The 19,817-nt window shown below is 35.5% G+C and overlaps 2 protein-coding genes across 7 annotated transcripts; one reads left to right on the forward strand and one right to left on the reverse strand.

Moving 5' to 3' along the window:
- Positions 1-1,245: 1,245 nt before the first annotated feature.
- On the forward strand, positions 1,246-13,684 carry LOC307008916 (host cell factor 2). Of its 4 annotated transcripts, none has more exons than XM_079632220.1 (13): positions 1,246-1,593; positions 2,331-2,507; positions 3,390-3,495; positions 5,190-5,312; positions 5,481-5,591; positions 5,672-5,852; positions 6,304-6,426; positions 7,797-7,984; positions 9,403-9,599; positions 11,138-11,229; positions 11,333-11,387; positions 11,573-11,670; positions 12,850-13,684. In XM_079632220.1, the coding sequence occupies exons 1-13, from the start codon at positions 1,532-1,534 to the stop codon at positions 13,074-13,076; spliced, it is 1,740 nt and encodes a 579-aa protein (XP_079488346.1). In that variant the 5' UTR covers positions 1,246-1,531; the 3' UTR covers positions 13,077-13,684. The 4 variants fall into 4 exon arrangements, 2 of the variants coding, with proteins under 2 accessions (XP_079488346.1, XP_079488345.1); XM_079632219.1 differs by having other exon boundaries at positions 1,330-1,593; positions 12,835-13,374; XR_013799918.1 differs by having other exon boundaries at positions 1,358-1,593; positions 11,311-11,387; positions 12,850-13,561.
- On the reverse strand, positions 13,598-19,642 carry gstz1 (glutathione S-transferase zeta 1). 3 transcript variants are annotated; one of them, XM_079632222.1, is made up of 10 exons: positions 18,837-18,970; positions 18,587-18,637; positions 18,454-18,505; positions 18,296-18,363; positions 17,537-17,617; positions 17,326-17,451; positions 15,725-15,800; positions 15,531-15,583; positions 15,133-15,182; positions 13,598-13,770 (listed from the first exon to the last, which is right to left on the reverse strand). In XM_079632222.1, exons 2-10 carry the CDS (start codon positions 18,611-18,613, stop codon positions 13,644-13,646), a joined length of 660 nt encoding a protein of 219 aa, XP_079488348.1. In that variant the 5' UTR covers positions 18,614-18,637; positions 18,837-18,970; the 3' UTR covers positions 13,598-13,643. The 3 variants fall into 3 exon arrangements, with proteins under 3 accessions (XP_079488348.1, XP_079488347.1, XP_079488349.1); XM_079632221.1 differs by lacking the exon at positions 18,587-18,637 and having other exon boundaries at positions 18,837-19,642; XM_079632223.1 differs by lacking the exon at positions 18,837-18,970 and having other exon boundaries at positions 18,587-18,800.
- Positions 19,643-19,817: the final 175 nt, after the last annotated feature.

Here is a 19,817-nt window from a genome sequence, read left to right on the forward strand (position 1 = left end):
TATCACCATTAGAATGAAGTGCCATTCTTTCTCATTGTAGATAGAGGGCGCTGTTAGACTGAAATAAAGACAACATTACAATCCTTATTTAAATCATTCGACTTTCTGCAAGGCCATTGTTTATATATTTTTTATATTTATTTAAAAATAGCACCTTTGATTATGAATTATACATCAGATATTAAAATATTTAATTTATATTTTTATAAATAAATAACTTTTACAAATTACAAATTAATTAATTCAGGATTACATTTAGTGATAATTACCATGAGCCCATGGGTTGGTCATTTATTTATCACAAAATGTAGCACTGAATGTTTGTTCAGTATGTCCTTGTTAATTTTGTCTTAACTTCTTTTAATATTTATTTAGCTGTCAATGATTATTCCGGCTTTTCAATTACATATCTTAATGTATTTATTTATGCTGTCACTCCATAATCAAACATTTTCAGTATAAGAAATGTTAATTGATCATGACTGAGTGTTGTGCATTGTGTTATTGCATTGTAGAAATAATAATAATATATTATTATTATTTCTACAAGAGCAATATATATATATAGATGAGAATTAAAAATGTTCCCTTGGTTAGTACTAACTGAAATAAGTGTAGGCTAAGTACTACAATTACTAAAACTGAAATAAAATAAATTAAAGCTACAAAGAAATATATAAAAAAAATGGCAAAAACACTAGAAAATAGCATGTATTGTATTACATATTTTTGGTGTAATAACTGTCCAATTGGTATTTTTTATAAATGAATTAGACAATTATTAACAAATAAAATATTTCAGGATTACATTTTGTGATTATTGGATCCATCGTGGGTCATCATTCTTTCATTCATTCAATGTTTTACTGAGTTTTTGTATCAATAAATTCTGAATTAAATTTTCTAAACCTTTTTAATATTTGTTGTTATCCATGATTATTTATTCAGTCTATCATTTTGTACTATACTATCTCAAAAAAAGTATAGTAGCCTATACTTTTTAAATAAATAGGCCTAGGTGTTTATTTTTTCTAAAACTTTTTTCTTATTTATTTTATATTTTATTATTCAGGATTGTTAATTTTTTATTTACTTTCACAAAATGTATTAGGCCTACTGGCTTTTTGTAGGTTATTAATAATTAGGTCTCCTGTTTATTTTTATTTTTTAAACTTTTGATTTTGTATTTATTTAGCTATTTGTGATTATTCATTCATCAGCGATACTTGCTGTTTGCAGAGCTGTCAGTCCACAATAATCTAGAGGTGTGTTCGACTAGAAGCGGCGCTGCTTTCTTACTTTGGTATCAAAGTACCGCGAGAGCGACTCGAAAGCACACGGAGCCGTCTGCTCTCGCGGTACTTTGATGTCATCCACCGATCGGTCACACCTGTGGCGCGTGTGGCACAGTCAGGACAGGAGGTGATAAATACAGCAGAGGTTGTGAGTGACAGGCGGCTGCTGTGACTGAGTGTCTGCAGGCCTCACACCGAGAGCACTGGAGGAGTTTGACCGAATCTGAATCAACAGAATGGGCAAAGTTCACTTTTATGCCGTCTGGTCTTTACGTGAAGCACCTCGTCAGTTTATACGGTGGGCGCTTTCATTTGATCCACGATATGACCTAATATTAATGTTTTATATGCTGCAGGTTGCAATTAAACAAACATGAAGGGGTTTTTAGGGTGTCACAGTTTTACAGCAATGACTATTTCTCAGGGTTGAAATCTTTTTATTACAAAAAACAAGTAGCTAAATGTGTCCTTCATTACTGATTAAAGGGATAGTTCACCAAAAAAAAAAAAAAATCTATAATTTAGTCCTCAAGTTGTTCCAAACCTGTATAAATTAATTTTTTCTGCTGAACACAAAACATAATTAGAAGAATATAGTTAACCAAGCAAAATATATGTTGTGTTCAGCAGAAGAAAGGAGGAAGCAACATCAGAAATCCCTGTCACTCACACGATCACACCAATTGCAAACCTCAACCATCCAACAATTCAATCAGTTCTCCATGGACAATATCATCCAGTCCCGCCCATTCGAATATAGTAAACTGTAGGGACAAAAAAAGATGATCAAAACTTCTATTTTATGCTGACTTTATTATATAGTTGACACGTTTTTGAATGTATGCCAGTGTAGTTTAAATGGACATGTTTGTTTAGGACTTTATAATAAAATGTCATTATTTACAAGATGTTTTTTGAAACAATCTTAAACACTGCTAGAGTAACAAAGCATTTAGTATAATTGTGGATCTAGCCCTTGTGACACCTCCCTGTATGAAAACCTTTTTTCTTTTTTCTTTAATTTACCCCATTTAGAAACGTCAACCGCACGATGTACCAGGTTCAGATGCCGTTACCTTTACCGAAGCAGCTGATAGTTTTTGGTTTAGGGGAATGGTCATCCTTCTCCAGTGACACCGAGATCTCTGTGGAGGTTCTGCTGGGTCCAGAGGTCAAATCACAGGTCATCGGGACTCTTTCATCGCACTCCAGGTATATAGTAGTGCCCTGCAGTAAATCAACTGGTCTAAATCCATCCTGATGTTATTGTTAAAACTATTTAAAAATGTTTTTGGTGAATTAAATAAAATATGAAATAAAATTTTACTTATGACACTAAAAAAAACGTGGCAACTTGGCCATGGAAACTAAGTAAAATAGTTCTAAAATGACTAAAACTAAATAAAATAATTATAGCTACATAGAAATGTAAACAACAACAAAAATAATGCAATTGACAAAAGCACATACATTTTCTAAAACTTCAAATAAAAACGGAAATGTTTTAAATGAAAGCTAATTCAAAATTTTTAAAAAATACTCTAACTCTTTCCCACCATTAATGGATTTTTTCAGGAATCTGTTTTTACTGTTATATGGTGTTACAGATCTTCTGAATGAATCTAATCAGATCCTCCACGATCCCATTGGCTCAAATTACTTTTAGTATGTGCGCCTGATCAACCCGATCACACCAAATGCGTCTATATAGCACGCAGTGTGTTTATCGTGTAATATATACGCGAAAATGAGTTTTTACGTGCATAGTATACGCATGGATAGCACATGGTTAGGTTTAGGGTGGGGTGGGTGTGTGTGTGTGTGTGTGTATTATACGCTTGGGTAGGATTAGTGGTGTGGGGTGCGTGTGTATATCACGCAATAAAGTGCGTATCATATGCACGTGCAAAACTGTGTATCAAATCCACGTAAAAACTCATTTTCGCGTATAAATTGCACGATAAACACACTGCGTGCTATAGAGACGCATTTGCGTGAGAACAGGCTGGCCTGATTACAATTCCTACACAGGCAATAAAAAAAAACACACCAAGTGCCCTGCTAAAAGTTATCCGCTTAACTTTGTCTGTGAAGGTGTCTGATCTGGCAAGGCGTTTGGACTCCTGAACTCCTCACTGAAGCCACACGGAGAGGCAGGAGAGGAGTGTATGCCAAAGTCTTGCTCAGCATCACTGGACAGGTATTTAAACCTCTTCTCTCACTCATGCAGATTGTCTTGTTTCTTGCCTTTCTCATCCATCCTTTACAAACTTCTTAGATGTTGTTAACCATATATTATAAACAATATGTCGAGATCATGATTAAATTTACGTCGATAACGATGATGAGCTCTGGACATTTTTACTCAATATGGATTAATCTAACAGCCAATCACACAGCAGAAATAAACATGACTAAAGCCAATCAGTGCATGTTGCTAATACGTGATTCCTGTGTGAATGAACGGTGCGGTTTCGTCCGATACACAAACCCACACACACATGACGCTCATTTTCCACATGAAAACATGAACTTCATCTCCAGAGCATCTTCATCTCAGAAGCTTTTCACTGTTGCGTTTGAGAAAAACTACTGTCAAAATACACACTGAAACTAAACCTGAAAAATCATCATGACAAACCGTCAAAATAGAAGTTCGGTTTAACTTCAAGAAATGATGACAGAAATATATCACTACTGTATACCAAAATGTACTTCTCAAAGTAATAATAATATTTCTAAAGAATATCATACAGCCAAGAGAATATTTCATCCATGTTTTAAATTTACACAGTTATCTTGTGCAGCATCTTATTTGACAAAAAATAAAAATGCAATGTTTTGTTGTAAATTATATTTTCATTTTATTACATTTTAAGGTAGAGACACACCAAACCGACGCCAAAGTGTTGACTATCAGCTGAGACAACTGTCTATTTCTGCAGATATATTAATCTATATCCGTCATTCAAAAAGGGAAAGTGATGCTGCAGATACACAACCTGTAAACAAAGCAGTGTGTGTGCTTACCGTTTTGAATATCAATCCTGCTAAACACTTTCTTTATCCCACTCCGCTCATGTTAATATTGAAATATTCGGCAAGAAACACTCGAGTAAGATAAGGTAACATTAGAACAGCCTTCTATCTGTACCGTTTTGACTTTGCTCGCTGTTTTGATATTATTCTCGTGCACTGACTCGTTCAGTAAGCTGAACAGCCAATCAGGGTTCTCCTTCTCACCGACGGCCAGATGAAAAAAAGCCGACGAGGAACACACTGAGAAAACTTAGTTGGCCGACGCACAAAAACGGTCCGACAGCCACTGGGCGGCTTGGCGTGTCCCTGGCTTTAAAAGTATGATTCAATTTAGTTTATGTAAATTTATATTAAATCATAAAACACAGAATCCCCCAAAAAATAAAATTTAATTTCAAGTTTTGCTGATTATACTTCCTATTCTTTTGTTTTCCGTCTGCGGTAACTCTGAATGAAACGTCACTTCATCATTGTGTATCAGACATTGACACCTTGTGGAATAAAGGTGAATTGCACGTATTCAGTCAAAGATTCAATTATTGCGTTGAAAAAAATATACTTGCATTGTTACACACCTCGGGTCGTTAGCGATCCTATACTTTTTTTAAATTTATTTTTTTACAAAAAAAATAATGGGAAAATGGGCAATCTTTTATAATTTTATTCTTGTTATATTGTTTATAAATTAATTGATTGAGGAATGCTAAGAAGGTTGATGTCTAACTTTAAAAAAATGAATGAGGAGGAGGGTAGTGAATGACGTCCCGGGCCACTTAAGACCCAAGGTATGTGTTAAAGGTAAATTAATAGTGTTAAATATCGATATCGTATGATATTTTTGGCCATATCTCCCAGCCCTATTTGAAGGTGAGATCCAGTTTTATCAGCAGCACTCCACGAGTTAGGAGGAAACGTCTAGCCCTGAACCACTCCTCCAATCCCTCCAGCACACTTCTCAGCAGCGGAGAGAGTCATGATGTGAGTCTTCAGAGAAATGACCCGTTCATTGTTCTTCAGTGTGATCACAAGGTCATTTCTAACTGAACCAGTCATCAGATTTCCGCATTTCTACACATAGACCTTAAGACATGACTTGTGATGAAGTGAATACACAAAAGAAAGACTTCTCCTTATGTCTCTATGAAGATCACCCAGAGATCACCTCCCGAGGGAAGCGTCAGCTGTGCGGAGCTGGGCAAAAGCAAAATGGAGACACGGGAAAACACTCTACTCACTGTTCATGGTGTGTGGCCGATGGTAAGGAAGGAGTCATCCACAAAATAGTAGATTCAGATCTCAAATGTTTAAACTTACTGTGTCTTTGTGTGGTTTTGAAGGATAAAACTCCCAGGCGCTCCATTATAGGAATAAAGGGGAATGTTTGGAGTTCTGAAGAACCGGAAAGCCCTCTGGATCCAAACCGAGTTTCAACCCCGAAGAAACGCAAACTTTGTAAAATGTCTGCAATAGAATTAGAGGACGAGACGACCGTCAAACGTGTGAAGAGTTGCAGGGCTGGTAAAGCATTCCTCTGCTCAAATGAAATATCACTCATGTTTATTTACATACTTGGAATTTTGAATATTACATTGTGATAGTTTCAGAATTCGTTATTGATATAACTATTGAAATGATGGCGTAGTTTATATTTTTATTACATAAACTGTAAATCTTATGTATCACAATGAGAACCCAAATTTGAAATATTATAATATGTTGACATTTTGAAAAGAAAATGACATGTTTAACTGTCAATAATTACTGGTGTTTGCCAAGGTAAGCTATTGTCCATTACAAGTACAATTAAAACACTGTGTAGTTTTCTAATCTTTTTATTTTATTTTTCAATTCCCATGTAATTGGTAAAAAAGTGACCATGAGAATGGCCTCAGCTGCTGACATGGCATTAAAATCTCAAAACCCGTAACCCTAAAGTGTTTTCTTTCTAAAGTGAAAGTTTATTTCTCAGACTGTCCATCAAAGCGCTGGAGCCACGCGATGTGTTTGAGTGATCCTGAAACGGCCATTCTGATTGGTGGAGAGGCTGATGACCAGGCCAATTGTAAAGACTCTCTATGGAAGCTGGAGATTGGTATGTTAAACAGTAAATCTATCGACGTACCAGTATTTTTTTTTTTTTTTTACAAATATATACATGTATGTACGAAAGAGGATTAGGGCCAAGCAATACTAAAAAAATAAAACCATCTCAAGATTAAAGTCATTATAATGCGAGATTAAACTCGTAAATTTTCGAGAAAAAAGTCTAAATACAATCTTGAAAAAAACTCGAAATACAATCTTGAGAATAAACTCAATAAATTGAGAATAAAGTCGTTGTTTCGGAAAAAAAACTAGTTAATTTTCTCAATTTAATGAGTTTATTCTCAAGATTGTATTTCGACTTTTTTCTCTCGATATTTAACGAGTTTAATCTCGCATTATAATGACTTTAATCTCGAGATGGTTTTATTTTTTTTATTATTGCTTGGCCCTAATCCTCTTTCGTATGTACGCACTATTATTATATATAATTATTAACTTATTAGTTCTAAATTAACTATATAAGTTTCTTACCACAAAGGGGAAGAATTTCAAAATGTTCCTTTACGTACAGTATGTCTTTGGTTTAGATTAATTGGAGAATATATATTTTTTAAATATAATTTATATAAATCCTATAAATATTATTGTATACAATTATGTACCAATTTTGATTGATTTTGTTTGGGCGCAGTACCAAACTTTTTCACTAGTTGACATTACTGCCCATATAAGGGCGCCTCCATTTCCATATGTTGTTTGAGGGATCTGAACCATTATTTTTACAATTTTCATACAATTTATGAAGTAGAAATCCTATTCAGAAGTAGTGTTGGAAGTTTGGCAGATTTTTAAATGAATTCAACCTCTAAGAAACACAAAAAGAACACGTATGTGCATTATAGCTCGCTGCCATGAATGGTGAATCACAAATGGTAAATCTATAATTTTTTTATTTATATTTAAAACATTTTCAGACCTTTTTTTCTAAAACAATTGAATGGATACTATCTTTTGAACTCTTGGCATGAAAACAAACTGAGGTTTCTACCATTCTTTCATGATTTTTCATGTTCATCACTATTTCAAAATAAAGGTCTGAACACGCCTTAGGAGTATGAAAATATTCTTGTTGCAAATTGATAAATTACGGCTCCTCTGTAATGTATTTTAAAAATCAGTCACCACAAATGAAAACTAGAGATTTTAAGCTTTCAAATGACATATAGTTTGTCAAGATTGGTTTAGGTTTAGTATAGGATATTACTGTTTAAAATATATAATGGCCGCGGGCCCGCCGGCGGGCCGGTGCCAATATAAAGGGTTAATTTAATATTTATTTATTTAATAAATTAAATTGTTTCATACTAATAACGGCAATGTACCTTTAACATACCTTTTAATGGTAATAATTCTCAGACAATGATTTCTGGTTCCCCATGGACGTCGCATCATCTGAGGTCAGTCCACCAAGCTCACACGGTCACTCTGCAACCTTTGATCCCGAGTCTAAAGTCATCTATGTGTACGGTGGTCTGAGAGACGGCCAGCGGTACAGCGACATTTATTTACTGGACACTATAACATGGAAGTGGAAGCTTGTTTCTGTGAGTATTGGATACTTTTTCAGTACTTAAAGGGGTGTGTAAGAAAAAGTTATGTGGACGTCGAAGATCTCAAAAATGAAGTTTATTACAGCAAAGTAGTAACAAAGTACAGATAGCACCTTGGGTTCACCGGCGTCAGAATGAACCCAGAACATCCAAATCTCTAACCTTTTATCCTAATACAGTTTACAACTCTTAATGTAAATGAAGTTGCTCTTATTGTGACAGCTGTTGTCTGTATGTTAATGAAGTTGAGACACCCCCTTGTCTGAGAAGATTCTCTGTGTCCCACACCCATTCTCATTCTACAATTGATTACCATTTGTTCAGGATGTGATCAACCCAAATGGTCAACTTTAAATGTAAATGAAATCAGAACAGCAAAAGGTTTAGGTGATACAATCTATCTGAAGTGATCACATCTTTGATCTTGTGTTGAAACAGAACGGTCAAATGTTTAAGGTGTCAAGAAGCTATTTGAAGTCCCTGTAATCAAAATGGTGGTTGGTTGCCCTCTGTGATATTGACATATTACTGAGATTGAATGTAGTTGTCTCTATATGATAATTAAGCTCTTTTAAGTTAAGGAACATTTTGATATAAATGTATATATTGGAGTTGAAGTTGGATCGGGGCAGACTATAATTTCTTACAGGTGGTATAATGCCCTTTTCACAAGATGTAAAAAAAAATAATCTCTGATGTCCCGAGAGTGTGTATGTGAAGTTTTATCTGAAAACACCCCACAGTTATTTGTATATAGCATGTTAAAGTCACTTTTTTGCGGGTGAGCAAAAACGCCTTGTTTTGTGTCTGTCCCGTTAAATGGAAATGAGCTGCTGCTCCCGGCACAGGGGGCGGGGCTTCAAGAGCTCTTGTCCTTAGCAGCTTCGATTATCACACAGACATGCACTGGAAATTTCTAAAACCTTTAGCCTTTTATGTTCAAACCGGAGTCATAAAGATGGAGACTCAAGAAGTGATAACATGTAGACAACATTTCTAAATGGTTAGTTGATGAATTTATGTAGCTTATGTGTAGTTATCTTCTAGTCATTGATTAGCATATTCTGTCTTGATAATCTATAAATCGTGTTCCGGGGGCGGGGTTTATGTAAATATTGGGGTTGGTAGTGTCACTAACCCGTGAGGAATGTCGTGTAGTCGCTACCAGCCGTTTGTTCTATCCTTAAAAAGCAATTTCTTTAAAAGCAAATATCTCCCTTTGCTTTGAACTTTGAGCGTTGTAACTTTGCAGATGTTGTTTATGCTCAAACAGCAACATTACACACTAACTAAAGTTAGAAAAGTGAAATATAATCAACCACCCATTTAACAGGCAATTCATTTAGGATTTGTGTATGTTTTGTGTAACATTTGGTTTCTGCACACTGTGTGTCACTTTTGGGTTCGGATAGGCAAAGGGAAATATCCCGTCATTGGCATACCACAGTGGCACAATCTATAAGAAGGAGTTGTATGTATTTGGAGGGGTGCAGCCCAGCCGATGTCCTGAAGGCAAGGAGTGCAGTAACGCATTATACATCTTCAACCCAGAACATGGTCTGTGGTATCAGCCGATTGTGGAGGGTGACCGTCCTCTGCCCAGGTTTGGGTGAGTAGATAACTTTCTCTTTTTCTTTCTTCCTCTTCCATCTTCCTAATCTTCATAGAAAGTAGTCCATACAACATTCGGTGACTTGGGAACCTACGGAAGCTTGTTTCCGCCACGGAATAAAACATAAAAAAGGTCATTTTGACTTATCTCACAATTTTGAGTTTCTTGCAACAGCGAGTTTGTATCTTACAATTCATACGTCACAGTCAGAATTGCAAGGTTTAAATTTGCAATTACAAGTTATAAGGTCTGAATAGTGAGAAATAAATGAAGACAAATTGTGAGATAAAGAGTTTATTTACTCGCTATTTTGACTTTTTTAACTCACAATTGACCCTTCGCAGGGAGCTTGATTGACAGGTGATCTGACCAATCATACTTCGCCATCCGCCATTTTGTCCGATAAAGCAGTCAGGCGAGTTAGTAGATTAACATGCGAGGATTTGATCTTGAAAAGTGTACTGATGCCTTTCCGCGGTTAAAACAACATTCCTTATGTTCATTCATGTTTATTTGATGCTATAAATGAACTAGAAGGAAGAGATGATCGGTTCACGAGCAGCTTTAACTGATGCTCTACAGCGATCTGTCACGACACATTAAAGAGCCACAAAACGGTATTTATTGTTTAAATTTCTTTAAAAAAATGACCAAATTTGAAAGGTGAGACTGTTTAATTTGTTTAATATAAAAAGTAACCTGGTCTGTCCTGTCTGTCAGTGTGTTGTCAGTCTCCTCTCTGCTCCACGATGTATTTTTCACTGCGTGAGCGCGGCGTAGCTTGTCGGACATAGCGACAGTAACTAAGGGGGCGGGTCTTTGCGAACGGTCAACTGCAAGAAAAAAGTCTGAATTTTTGAAAAGTCCCAATAACCTTTTTTTTCATTCTGTGGTGGAAACAAGCTTCCACAGGAACTAGATCAGTCTTATCCTACATTTTCCACTTACAGTATGCTCACATAAAGCGATACTACAGTATATAGCAAATCTGATTGTTTATATAACAGCAAAATACATCGCTAGGCAATAATGTAGTTTATATTTTGTGGTAATATAAACAATCAAGCTGTTGAGATTTGCTATAGACCTCAGTCAGGTTAGACGCCATATTGAATTAAAAGGGATAATTCACCCAGAAATGTTAATTGTCGTAATTAACTCACCCTCAAGTTGTCCCAAACCTGTATGAGTTTCTTTCTTCTGTTGAAAACAAAATATATTTTGTTGAAGAATGTTGGTAACCGGACAGTTGACGGTAGCCATTGGTTTCCATAGTAGGAAAAACATAATACTATGGAAACCAATGGCTACTGTCAAAAGTCTGGCTACCAACATTCTTCAACAAAATAGATTTTGTTTTCAACAGAAGAAAGAAACCCATACAGGTGTGGGACAACTTGAGGGTGAGTACATGACAGCATTTACATTTTTGGGTGAACTAAGTTTTTAGCCTAAGATTTTAGTTCATTTATTTGAACTATATATACCGGTGTGTGTATATATATATATTTGTCCTAATTGTTTGTTTATATCAGGCACTCCAACACGTTGCTGTTCAACAAGATGATCATTTTTGGAGGGAGAAAAACCGCTACCTACCTCAATGATCTTCACATCCTGGATCTTGGTAATGACCCGGAGCACATGGGTATCTTCTGGTATTCACTGTCTGCTGTTGTTCATAATTATCCCAGTCTCAAATACCAAGTATTTTCTTTCTTGTGGAAAAGGCTTCATGGAATACACTGCTGTAAAGTACGAAAACATGCCACCATTGGCTCGTGGGTAAGACTTTAAATTATGAATGCTCTTCAGACCATCACAACTTATTTTTAAAGAACTTTAGAATACGTCGTTGATAATGAAGAATTTCGAAATAAAGTAAATTTCCTTTTTGAACGGAGTAGGCTTGTGTGCAGTGCATGTGTATTGAAGTGATGACTTTTTTTCTGCTTGATTTAACTGGGCAGGTTTCACGCTGCTCTACCCGTGTCTGACAACAGGGTGCTGATCAGCGGAGGCTGCAGTGCTATAGGAGCCCTACAGGACCTCCATCTCTTTAACATAGGTCTGTCATTCCCTAATCGACTGCATGAAGTACTATACAAATATCTACACTGCCCGGCCCAAAAAAAAGTCACTGTTTGGATCACTGTTGACTCTTCAGTCAAGATCTTGTATTGACAATGCAAGAGTCAAGCACTCTGTTAAGTCTCCTCTGGCACATCCCAAAGACTTTCAATGAATTTAAGGTCTGGACTCAGAGGAGCCGATTCATGTGTGAAAATGATTCTTCATGCCCAACCATTCTTTCACAAATTGAGCCATTTGGCCATGATGTGTCTTCCTAGATGGTTGTTTAAGAAGTGAGAAGCTACACACTCCATTAATCATGGTTTGAAGAACTGTTGCCAAACATATAACATGCTAGAAACATAATAATCACTGCATTACTGATGCAATCATAGACACTTATGTATTAAGTATTTGCATATTTAAATCCAAACAGTGACTTTTTTTTGGCTGGGCAGTGTATATCTAATTCAAGTTTAAAAATCTTAAAGTACAAACCAACTTGTGAATTGATTTTAAAATTATGCTGATGGGCTTTTTTTTTTTAAGGTACGCTATAGTGGGAAAAAAACTGCATGCATTTTGCAGAAGAACATTGTTTTGTTTGTACTTAGTGACTGTGTGGATGAATGTTTTTTTCTACCGCTCATAAAACATTCACTACTGGGCTTAAGAGATATCATCTATTTAGATGGAGAGGCTCTCAAGCTGACTAGCTGAAGACGATACTGTAGCTTTACTCATTAATAAACAATACTTCCTTGAAAATAAATTCCAGCACAGAGCTACAACCATAATTAATAATTCCCCCTCACATTACATAATGCTTTACAATCAACTCTGTTAGAGAGCTACACATGCCAATTTATCTGTTCAATAACTTCAAATCCGTCAGTTCTCGCCATCTCTGAAAAGCTAAGCCAATGTTGATTCTTGTTTTATTACGAGCTCGGTCACATTACACACTACTGATGCCCAGATGGAAATATATATACATATTTTAAAAAAGTATCGTCCAGATCTCCGCCTGACCTCTTGACTTGAATACCCCTGATATAGACGGTCTCAAAGCTAACAGACATGGGCCAAATGTCCCAAATCATTGATTGGTTCTTTACAAGGCTTTACCGCTATTAGTCTGAAAGGTTTGATCTAAAAGGATGCGTGTTTGCAGATACCAGCTCCTGGACATCAGTGGTGTCCCCATTGCTTTGCTCTAAGCCTCGCGCAGGCCACAGTCTGATAAGCCTGGCTTTATCTTCAGACCCGAGGGATGCAAGGGATCGGCGTCATGGCAACAGCCTCTCTCTCCAGCGTGACATCCTAGTGTTTGGAGGGTCCGACTGTTCAGGAACATTTTATAATGACACCATTAAATGCACGGTTGAACTCCGTGTTTAGGATCAGGGACTACAGGATTTTTTTTTCTTCTAAGAAATGAATGTAGGGTTTTACAGAGGACGTGATGTAAAAAATTTGAATATAAGAAGCACTTTTATCGTTTGTTTTTTTTAAACGTTGCATTGTTGCAGTTTTAGCATGAACAGCTGTTTTACAGCTACTGTTTTTATAATCTTCAAAGCAAGCAAAGGCTTCACTAACTTACATGTGTAGATCAGATTTGTATTTAGTACATTCAGAGACTCAATGTATTCAGAGAATGTATTTTTGTGCAATAAATGTTTTCTCTTTTGCACGTATTTGACACGTTTTCACGTTTGTATTTTTGTCCACTTTGTACGTTTGACGTTGTTCTCGCACATTTTCCTTTATGGCACTGGCATGTACAGCTCATCTCTTGTTCATGGATGTCTGAAAGTTACTAAAAGCAAATCTAGACTTTTCACCAAAGCAATAAATGCAGTACTTTGCGAAAAACAGAATCTGAACTGTCTTAACTTTTTAATGAAGAGTCTCACAACTGTTTATGAAAGCGATTTATTGATTTCATTATGGATCATTGGAAAGTTATGCCTGCAAATCATCAGGTGTATCCGGCTGATGTGACGGATGACTGGCTTTGAAAGCATCGATCTCACCTAAGGTCTGGTTTAATCGTCTGATGGTAGGGAACTGGGACATGTCCACCTTGAACCTAAAGGATGGTAGAATTTACATTAGACTTTTGCTAAACGTAAACACTAAAGTGCAAGAGTGCCTGATCACTTTTTTCATGACATTGGTTCAGGAAGTATTTTTTCCCATTAATTTCTCCCATTGGGATTTTTAAAAAATCTTCGATAAAGCGCTATAAGCCATGATCCAAGTCCAACAGCTACGAGTTGAATAGGAAACATTACACACTAATTTTTTTTAAATCGGATGAAAAGACAGGTACAAGATAGTTTTAACAGCTTTAGTGAGGTAAAGAACTACAATCCCATGAAGCATTGTGAACTAATCAAATTAAAACCGATGGGGAAATATAAAACTTAATTAAAAATGAGGCAAGGGAGGCAGTGCCTCAAATAATTGGATGAGAAAATAAAACCTAAAAATAGCAGTGATATCTCGTCAAAATCAAACTTGAAATGGACTAAAAACATGATTACTGTGGGCTTTTCTTAGTGATCAATGAGATGTGTGAAATTAAATGTCCATCTTCGTCTGTGAGCAGTGTTTACTGATGACCGATGAAAATAAGTGGACTTAAAAAGAACAGGCAGTAACAGTAACAACTGTTGTTCAACAAAAAAATAATGTTTAAATTGTTACTGCCTTTACCTATTATTTTGTATGTAATAATGCTTAAAAACACTTACATGAGATTTATACTTGGTTTTAATAAATAGAACATTAATATCATTGTCAATGTAAAAATACAAATCAGAATTGTATTTGGTCTCTTTTTAATGTTTAACCAGGAAAATTTGACAACATTCAATGTAACCGGGACATGAATTTATGTTTGATTTATAAAAAAAAGTTTAAGTTTGCCACATATTATATATATATATATATATATATTATATACACATATTTTAAGTTTATTGCAAAATATGTATATATATATATATTCCTATTCCTTCCTATGCTCTCAAAATACTTATATATATATATACACAAACAATATACTTTAAGTTTATTGCAAAATATGTATATATATATGTAAATATAAGTATTTTGAGAGCATAGGAAGACTGTTTTAAAGAGGTTATTCTTTCGCAGTGCTTTTGGTACGTTTGCTTGTTTCAACTCTCTGATTGGAGGAATTTTCTGTACAGCATCATTGGTTAATGTAGTTTTTCCACCACGCATTCTGCTGTGAAACATGATTATTTTAAAACTAAGTTGAAATAATGCAGGCTAACAGCTTTAGCAGAAGCACATAGTAGCTCAAAGGTTTATAATTTATCATTAAAAATAATTTTCCCTATGGAGAAACTGAGTGGAGTTTTTACTTCCAGAACCTGACCGCTGCACTCTATAATGTTAGCTTTAAAGAGACATGTTTTACCTTTCAGCGTTGTAGACTTGAGGCACAAGACAAATATCTGCCATGGATATCTAGAGGATGAACAGTGTAATAACGCCATGATATCAAAGCACATTAAAGTTGCATTTATAATTCTCATACATCACTGTTTAAAAGTGTGGGGTCTGTAAGATTTAACAAATCTAAATAATAATACTTTGATTCAGGTAGGATAAATTATATTTAAACATTAAAACAGAAAACAGGTATTTAAAATTGTAATAATATGACACAATATTATGGGTTTTTTACAGTATTTTTTATCAAATAAATGCAGATTTGGTGAGCATAAGAGACTTTAAAAATCTTACCAACCCCAAAGATTTGAATATATAATATAATGCGATTTCTTTTGATTACATTTGGTAAATTATTATTACCTCATCACCCACACAGTATTTTCCTGCCGTCTGCTTCAGGATAGGCTCCAGAGCTTCAGATAACACACACAATGAAAGCAATTACTTCGCATGTTAGGACAGTAATTGGATCAAAGATGAAAACAAATAACCTGACGGTTTATATGACGGCAAGATGACACTGCATTTAAAAGTCCTTCATGAAACAAACTCACCCTCGAATCCTCGGTTGATGAAATGTTGAGCCCACTGAGCCTTCTCTGCTCCAATTTTCTGAATCACATACAGATTCTGAAATATAGCATCATTAAAAATAATGGGTCACCGAGGGTTTTATGTAATCTCTAAATAAAGCACTGATGCAAAATGCGCTTGTAGAGGAGAAGTGTTCACTTTTCTGTGTGATTGGACATGATTTTTACCTCACAGAGGATAAAATGAGCGGAAACTTTTTGTTAAAGGAGCGACCTGGTAGTGATGGAAATATTATATGGATTTGGCTCTATTAATTTATTTATTTATTACAAATGTGCACCTTTTAAGTCACTGAAATCAAAATGGACCATTCTTATTTTTCTATGGAATATTGCAGTATTTATAATGAATGATTTATCCATCCACATCATTATTTTATTTTTTAATTCATGTACCCGCATAATCATTCATCAAAATAACTCCCCCTGCCTCTTGCAGCATCGCTTCTGTTGTCTGATGACACGTTTACTGGCGTGAGGGCGGGATCAAGCTGTCACTCACATGACATCACACCAATAACAAACCACAGCCATCCAATCAATTTCCCATGAACAAAATCAAGCCCCGCCATGCATTTTCTCCTGTTCAAAAAGCCATTTCACTCAGATATACGTCACAATAGGGGAGAAAAACTTCCATTTCATGCCGACTTTAAAGGGATAGTTCACTTTTAAATAAAATGTTGGTATGTTTTAGCTTACCTGAAGTGCATCCAAGATGTAGTTGTCTTTGTCTCCGCAGTAGTTTCAATTTTTATATTTTTAGGTCAAACGGCCGTTCAGACATTATATGTCAGTCATATAATGCAGGTCTATAGGTACTGTCTCTAATAGCATGCAGAGAAAAGTCCAAATTAAAAAATTCCCCATCGTAAGTGCACATTGATGGCCTAAGACACGAAACAAGCGGTTTGTGTGAGAAAACGAACAGTATTTATATCATTTTTATCTCTTTTACACAACCACGTCCAAGTGATCTGTTTACTTAGTCTGCGCAAGCGCCGGAAGGCTCCGGAAGTGATCTCTCGCGCGTGTACGTCACTCATTGTTTACACCAGAACCTGTGCACAGAACAGAGATTGTAGGTTGGACGGCTAATAGAAATGGTACTAGTTTGCGCTTATCCGGGATGTTTAAACCGATGTAAAAAAATAAATTTACGTAAGCTCGCGCGAACTCATCCGGGAGACCACTTCCGGCGCTTGCGCAGACTAAGTAAACTGATCACTTGGACGTGGTTGTGTAAAAGAGATAAAAACTATATAAATACTGTTCGTTTTATCACACAAACCGCTTGTTTCGTGTCTTAGGCCATCAATGTGCACTTACGATGGGGAATTTTTTTATTTGGACTGTGCCTGCTCTTTGAGACAGTGACCATAGACCTGCATTATATGACTGACAGACAAGAACGGTTTGACCTAAAAATATCAAAATTGAAACTACTGCGGAGACAAAGACACCTACATCTTGGATGCACTTCAGGTAAGCTAAAACATACCAAACTTTTATTTCAAAGTGAACTATCCCTTTAAGAATGATGTCATGTCTCACACTCTCACCTGGAGGGGCTGGATCCCGGATGCGATGATGTCACAGATGATGCGCACGTGGGCCCGCTGCTTTGGGTCTGCAGGCAGGAGGCGGGGCTGAGGCCGAGTTTCCTCAATGTACTGGATAATGGCCAACTGTGTTGTTAAATAACAAATCAATGTTAACATAAAATGATATCACTTCCTGTGTGCTACAAAGCAGGAGAATCCATGTTCTTACCGACTGAGACAAGGTGACGCCATCGATGGCGACGGCAGGAACCTGCTGCATTGGGTTTATCACCTTAAACTGATCTGTGAGCTTGTGAAGAAGATTACTCAGTTAAGAGAATCGAGTTCGTGCCAACATGGAAAGTTATAGATCAGAGGCTTTCAATCTTTTAGAGGCCAAGGACCACCATATCCCATCCTAAAATTGAATCGAATTTCTAGGGCTGTAAACGATTAATCGCGATTAATCGAATCCAAAATAAAAGTTTGTGTATAATTATTTTGTATACATAAATACACACATATTTATATTTAGAATATAAATATTTGCATTTATATTCTGCATATATATTTTTATATGATTTATATTATGTATAAATATAACTATTTTATATATAAATAACAAATTTTTCTTAAATATATACATGCATGTGTGTGTATTTATATATACAAAATAATTATACACAACACACACACATATATTATGTAAACACAAACTTTTATTTTGGATTCGATTAATCGTTTACAGCCCTACTAATTTCCAACATTTACTTATTTATTTAAAACACATCTAATCTCTATTAATCGAATTTGTATTATTTATTTTAATTTCTTCATTTGAATATATTTATTTTATTCTTTTAATCTTTTATTTTCACATTTTTCTCTAAAATTCTCCACGGACCACCTAGCTCCCCCTAGCGGTCCCCGGACTCCAGTTTGAAAGCCCCTGTATAGATAACGCAGAGTAGAGATTTCTGCAGTATACCTGTTGCCCACCATCCTTGATGAGATTTACTGGCTTTTGCTCATATTCAATGCCTTTCAATGCAAACGCTAGGAACATTTAAAAACACATTAGATTAAACTAACATTTGAAATATGCAGAAATAGATTCAAGTAATAACTGATGTCTTCAAGACTCACCTATCCGGACTCTCCAAGAGCAAGAACTCCTATAGTATCCATAAAGAACAGGCTAGAAACATAAAAAAACAGCAGTCAAATAATGCATTATAAACAATAACCTAATTTAAGATAAGCAACAACATATTTAAACCTTCGCTTGTGTCTCCATGGTATTCATACATCAGTTCTGCAACTACTGAAACTACACAAGAAAAAAACTACTACTACTTGGTCAACCAATGAGATGCAGCACCAAAAATCCTCCTCCTGGCTGAGGTTTTTGTGACTAAGCAGCAACTTCTATGGACTTCGGAAGACATCTGGATAATGTGTGTGCGTTTAGATGTTTATCATCTCCCTTCTGCGATGTTCACCCAAGCGTACGGGATTTGTGCGTTTACCTTGAGTACACGTGCAGCTGATCCACTCATATTATATTGTTGGTCCCTGGAAAGAAAGGACTTTGTTTGAGAATCATATTGATGCTGGGTGGGTTCACAAACAGTCCTTCTTGTGAACCGATTCTTTTTGAACCGATTCGTGAACCGTTTAGGATGATTTTTATTTTATTTTTTATTTGTACTGTTAACTATTTTTGGAATAATTCCAATTAAATATATTTAAAAATCAACATTATTTTTTCTCATATTGGAAGTCGTATTTTGAGGAATCAGTCGAACCGATTCGCGAACCTTTTAAGATTACTTTTTTTTTTAGGAATAAAAAGAAATGTGGGAACAAAACTGTTAACGATTATCGGAACCATTCATATTAAATAAATTTATAAAAAAATACCATTATCATTTCTTGTATTGGAAGTCATATTCTTATTTGTGTTAGCAATAATTTTACCAAAGGTGTTTGAACAATAACAAACAAACATGTAACATGATATAATAAAATCCAAACTGTTTGCCACCAAAAATTAACTAAAAATGCCGAGCTGCATTTACTCAAGTAAATCGTTTTTAAATATTAAAAATTAACCGTTCGGACGAACCGAATCCTAAAACGATTCAGACTCCTCGATGCACATTCATTGTAGTTCAAAACAATACATTTATTTGATTTTGCCCTCAGAATAGAAAATACTTCATCGAGAAAAATGGCGTGGAGTAAATAAAATGTATCAAAAATTAAGATAAAAAATAACGTAGCTAAAAAAATTGTCGTACACGTAAATTAGTCACATGTCTTTCTTTTATGCAATTAATTGACAGGTTGAATACCCTATCACTTTTAGTCAACAGAGCTCTAGCTAGCCTATGATCTTTGTCTGCGTCATCAAAGAAACGCCTCCCGACAAACGCGCACTGCTATTGGTGCATAATCTAACACGTCTAACCAATAGATTTCATGACTTGGGGGGGAGTATTTGGATT

The sequence above is a fragment of the Phoxinus phoxinus genome (assembly GCF_949152265.1).
Source record: "Phoxinus phoxinus genome assembly, chromosome: 13".
Taxonomy (NCBI): domain Eukaryota; kingdom Metazoa; phylum Chordata; class Actinopteri; order Cypriniformes; family Leuciscidae; genus Phoxinus; species Phoxinus phoxinus.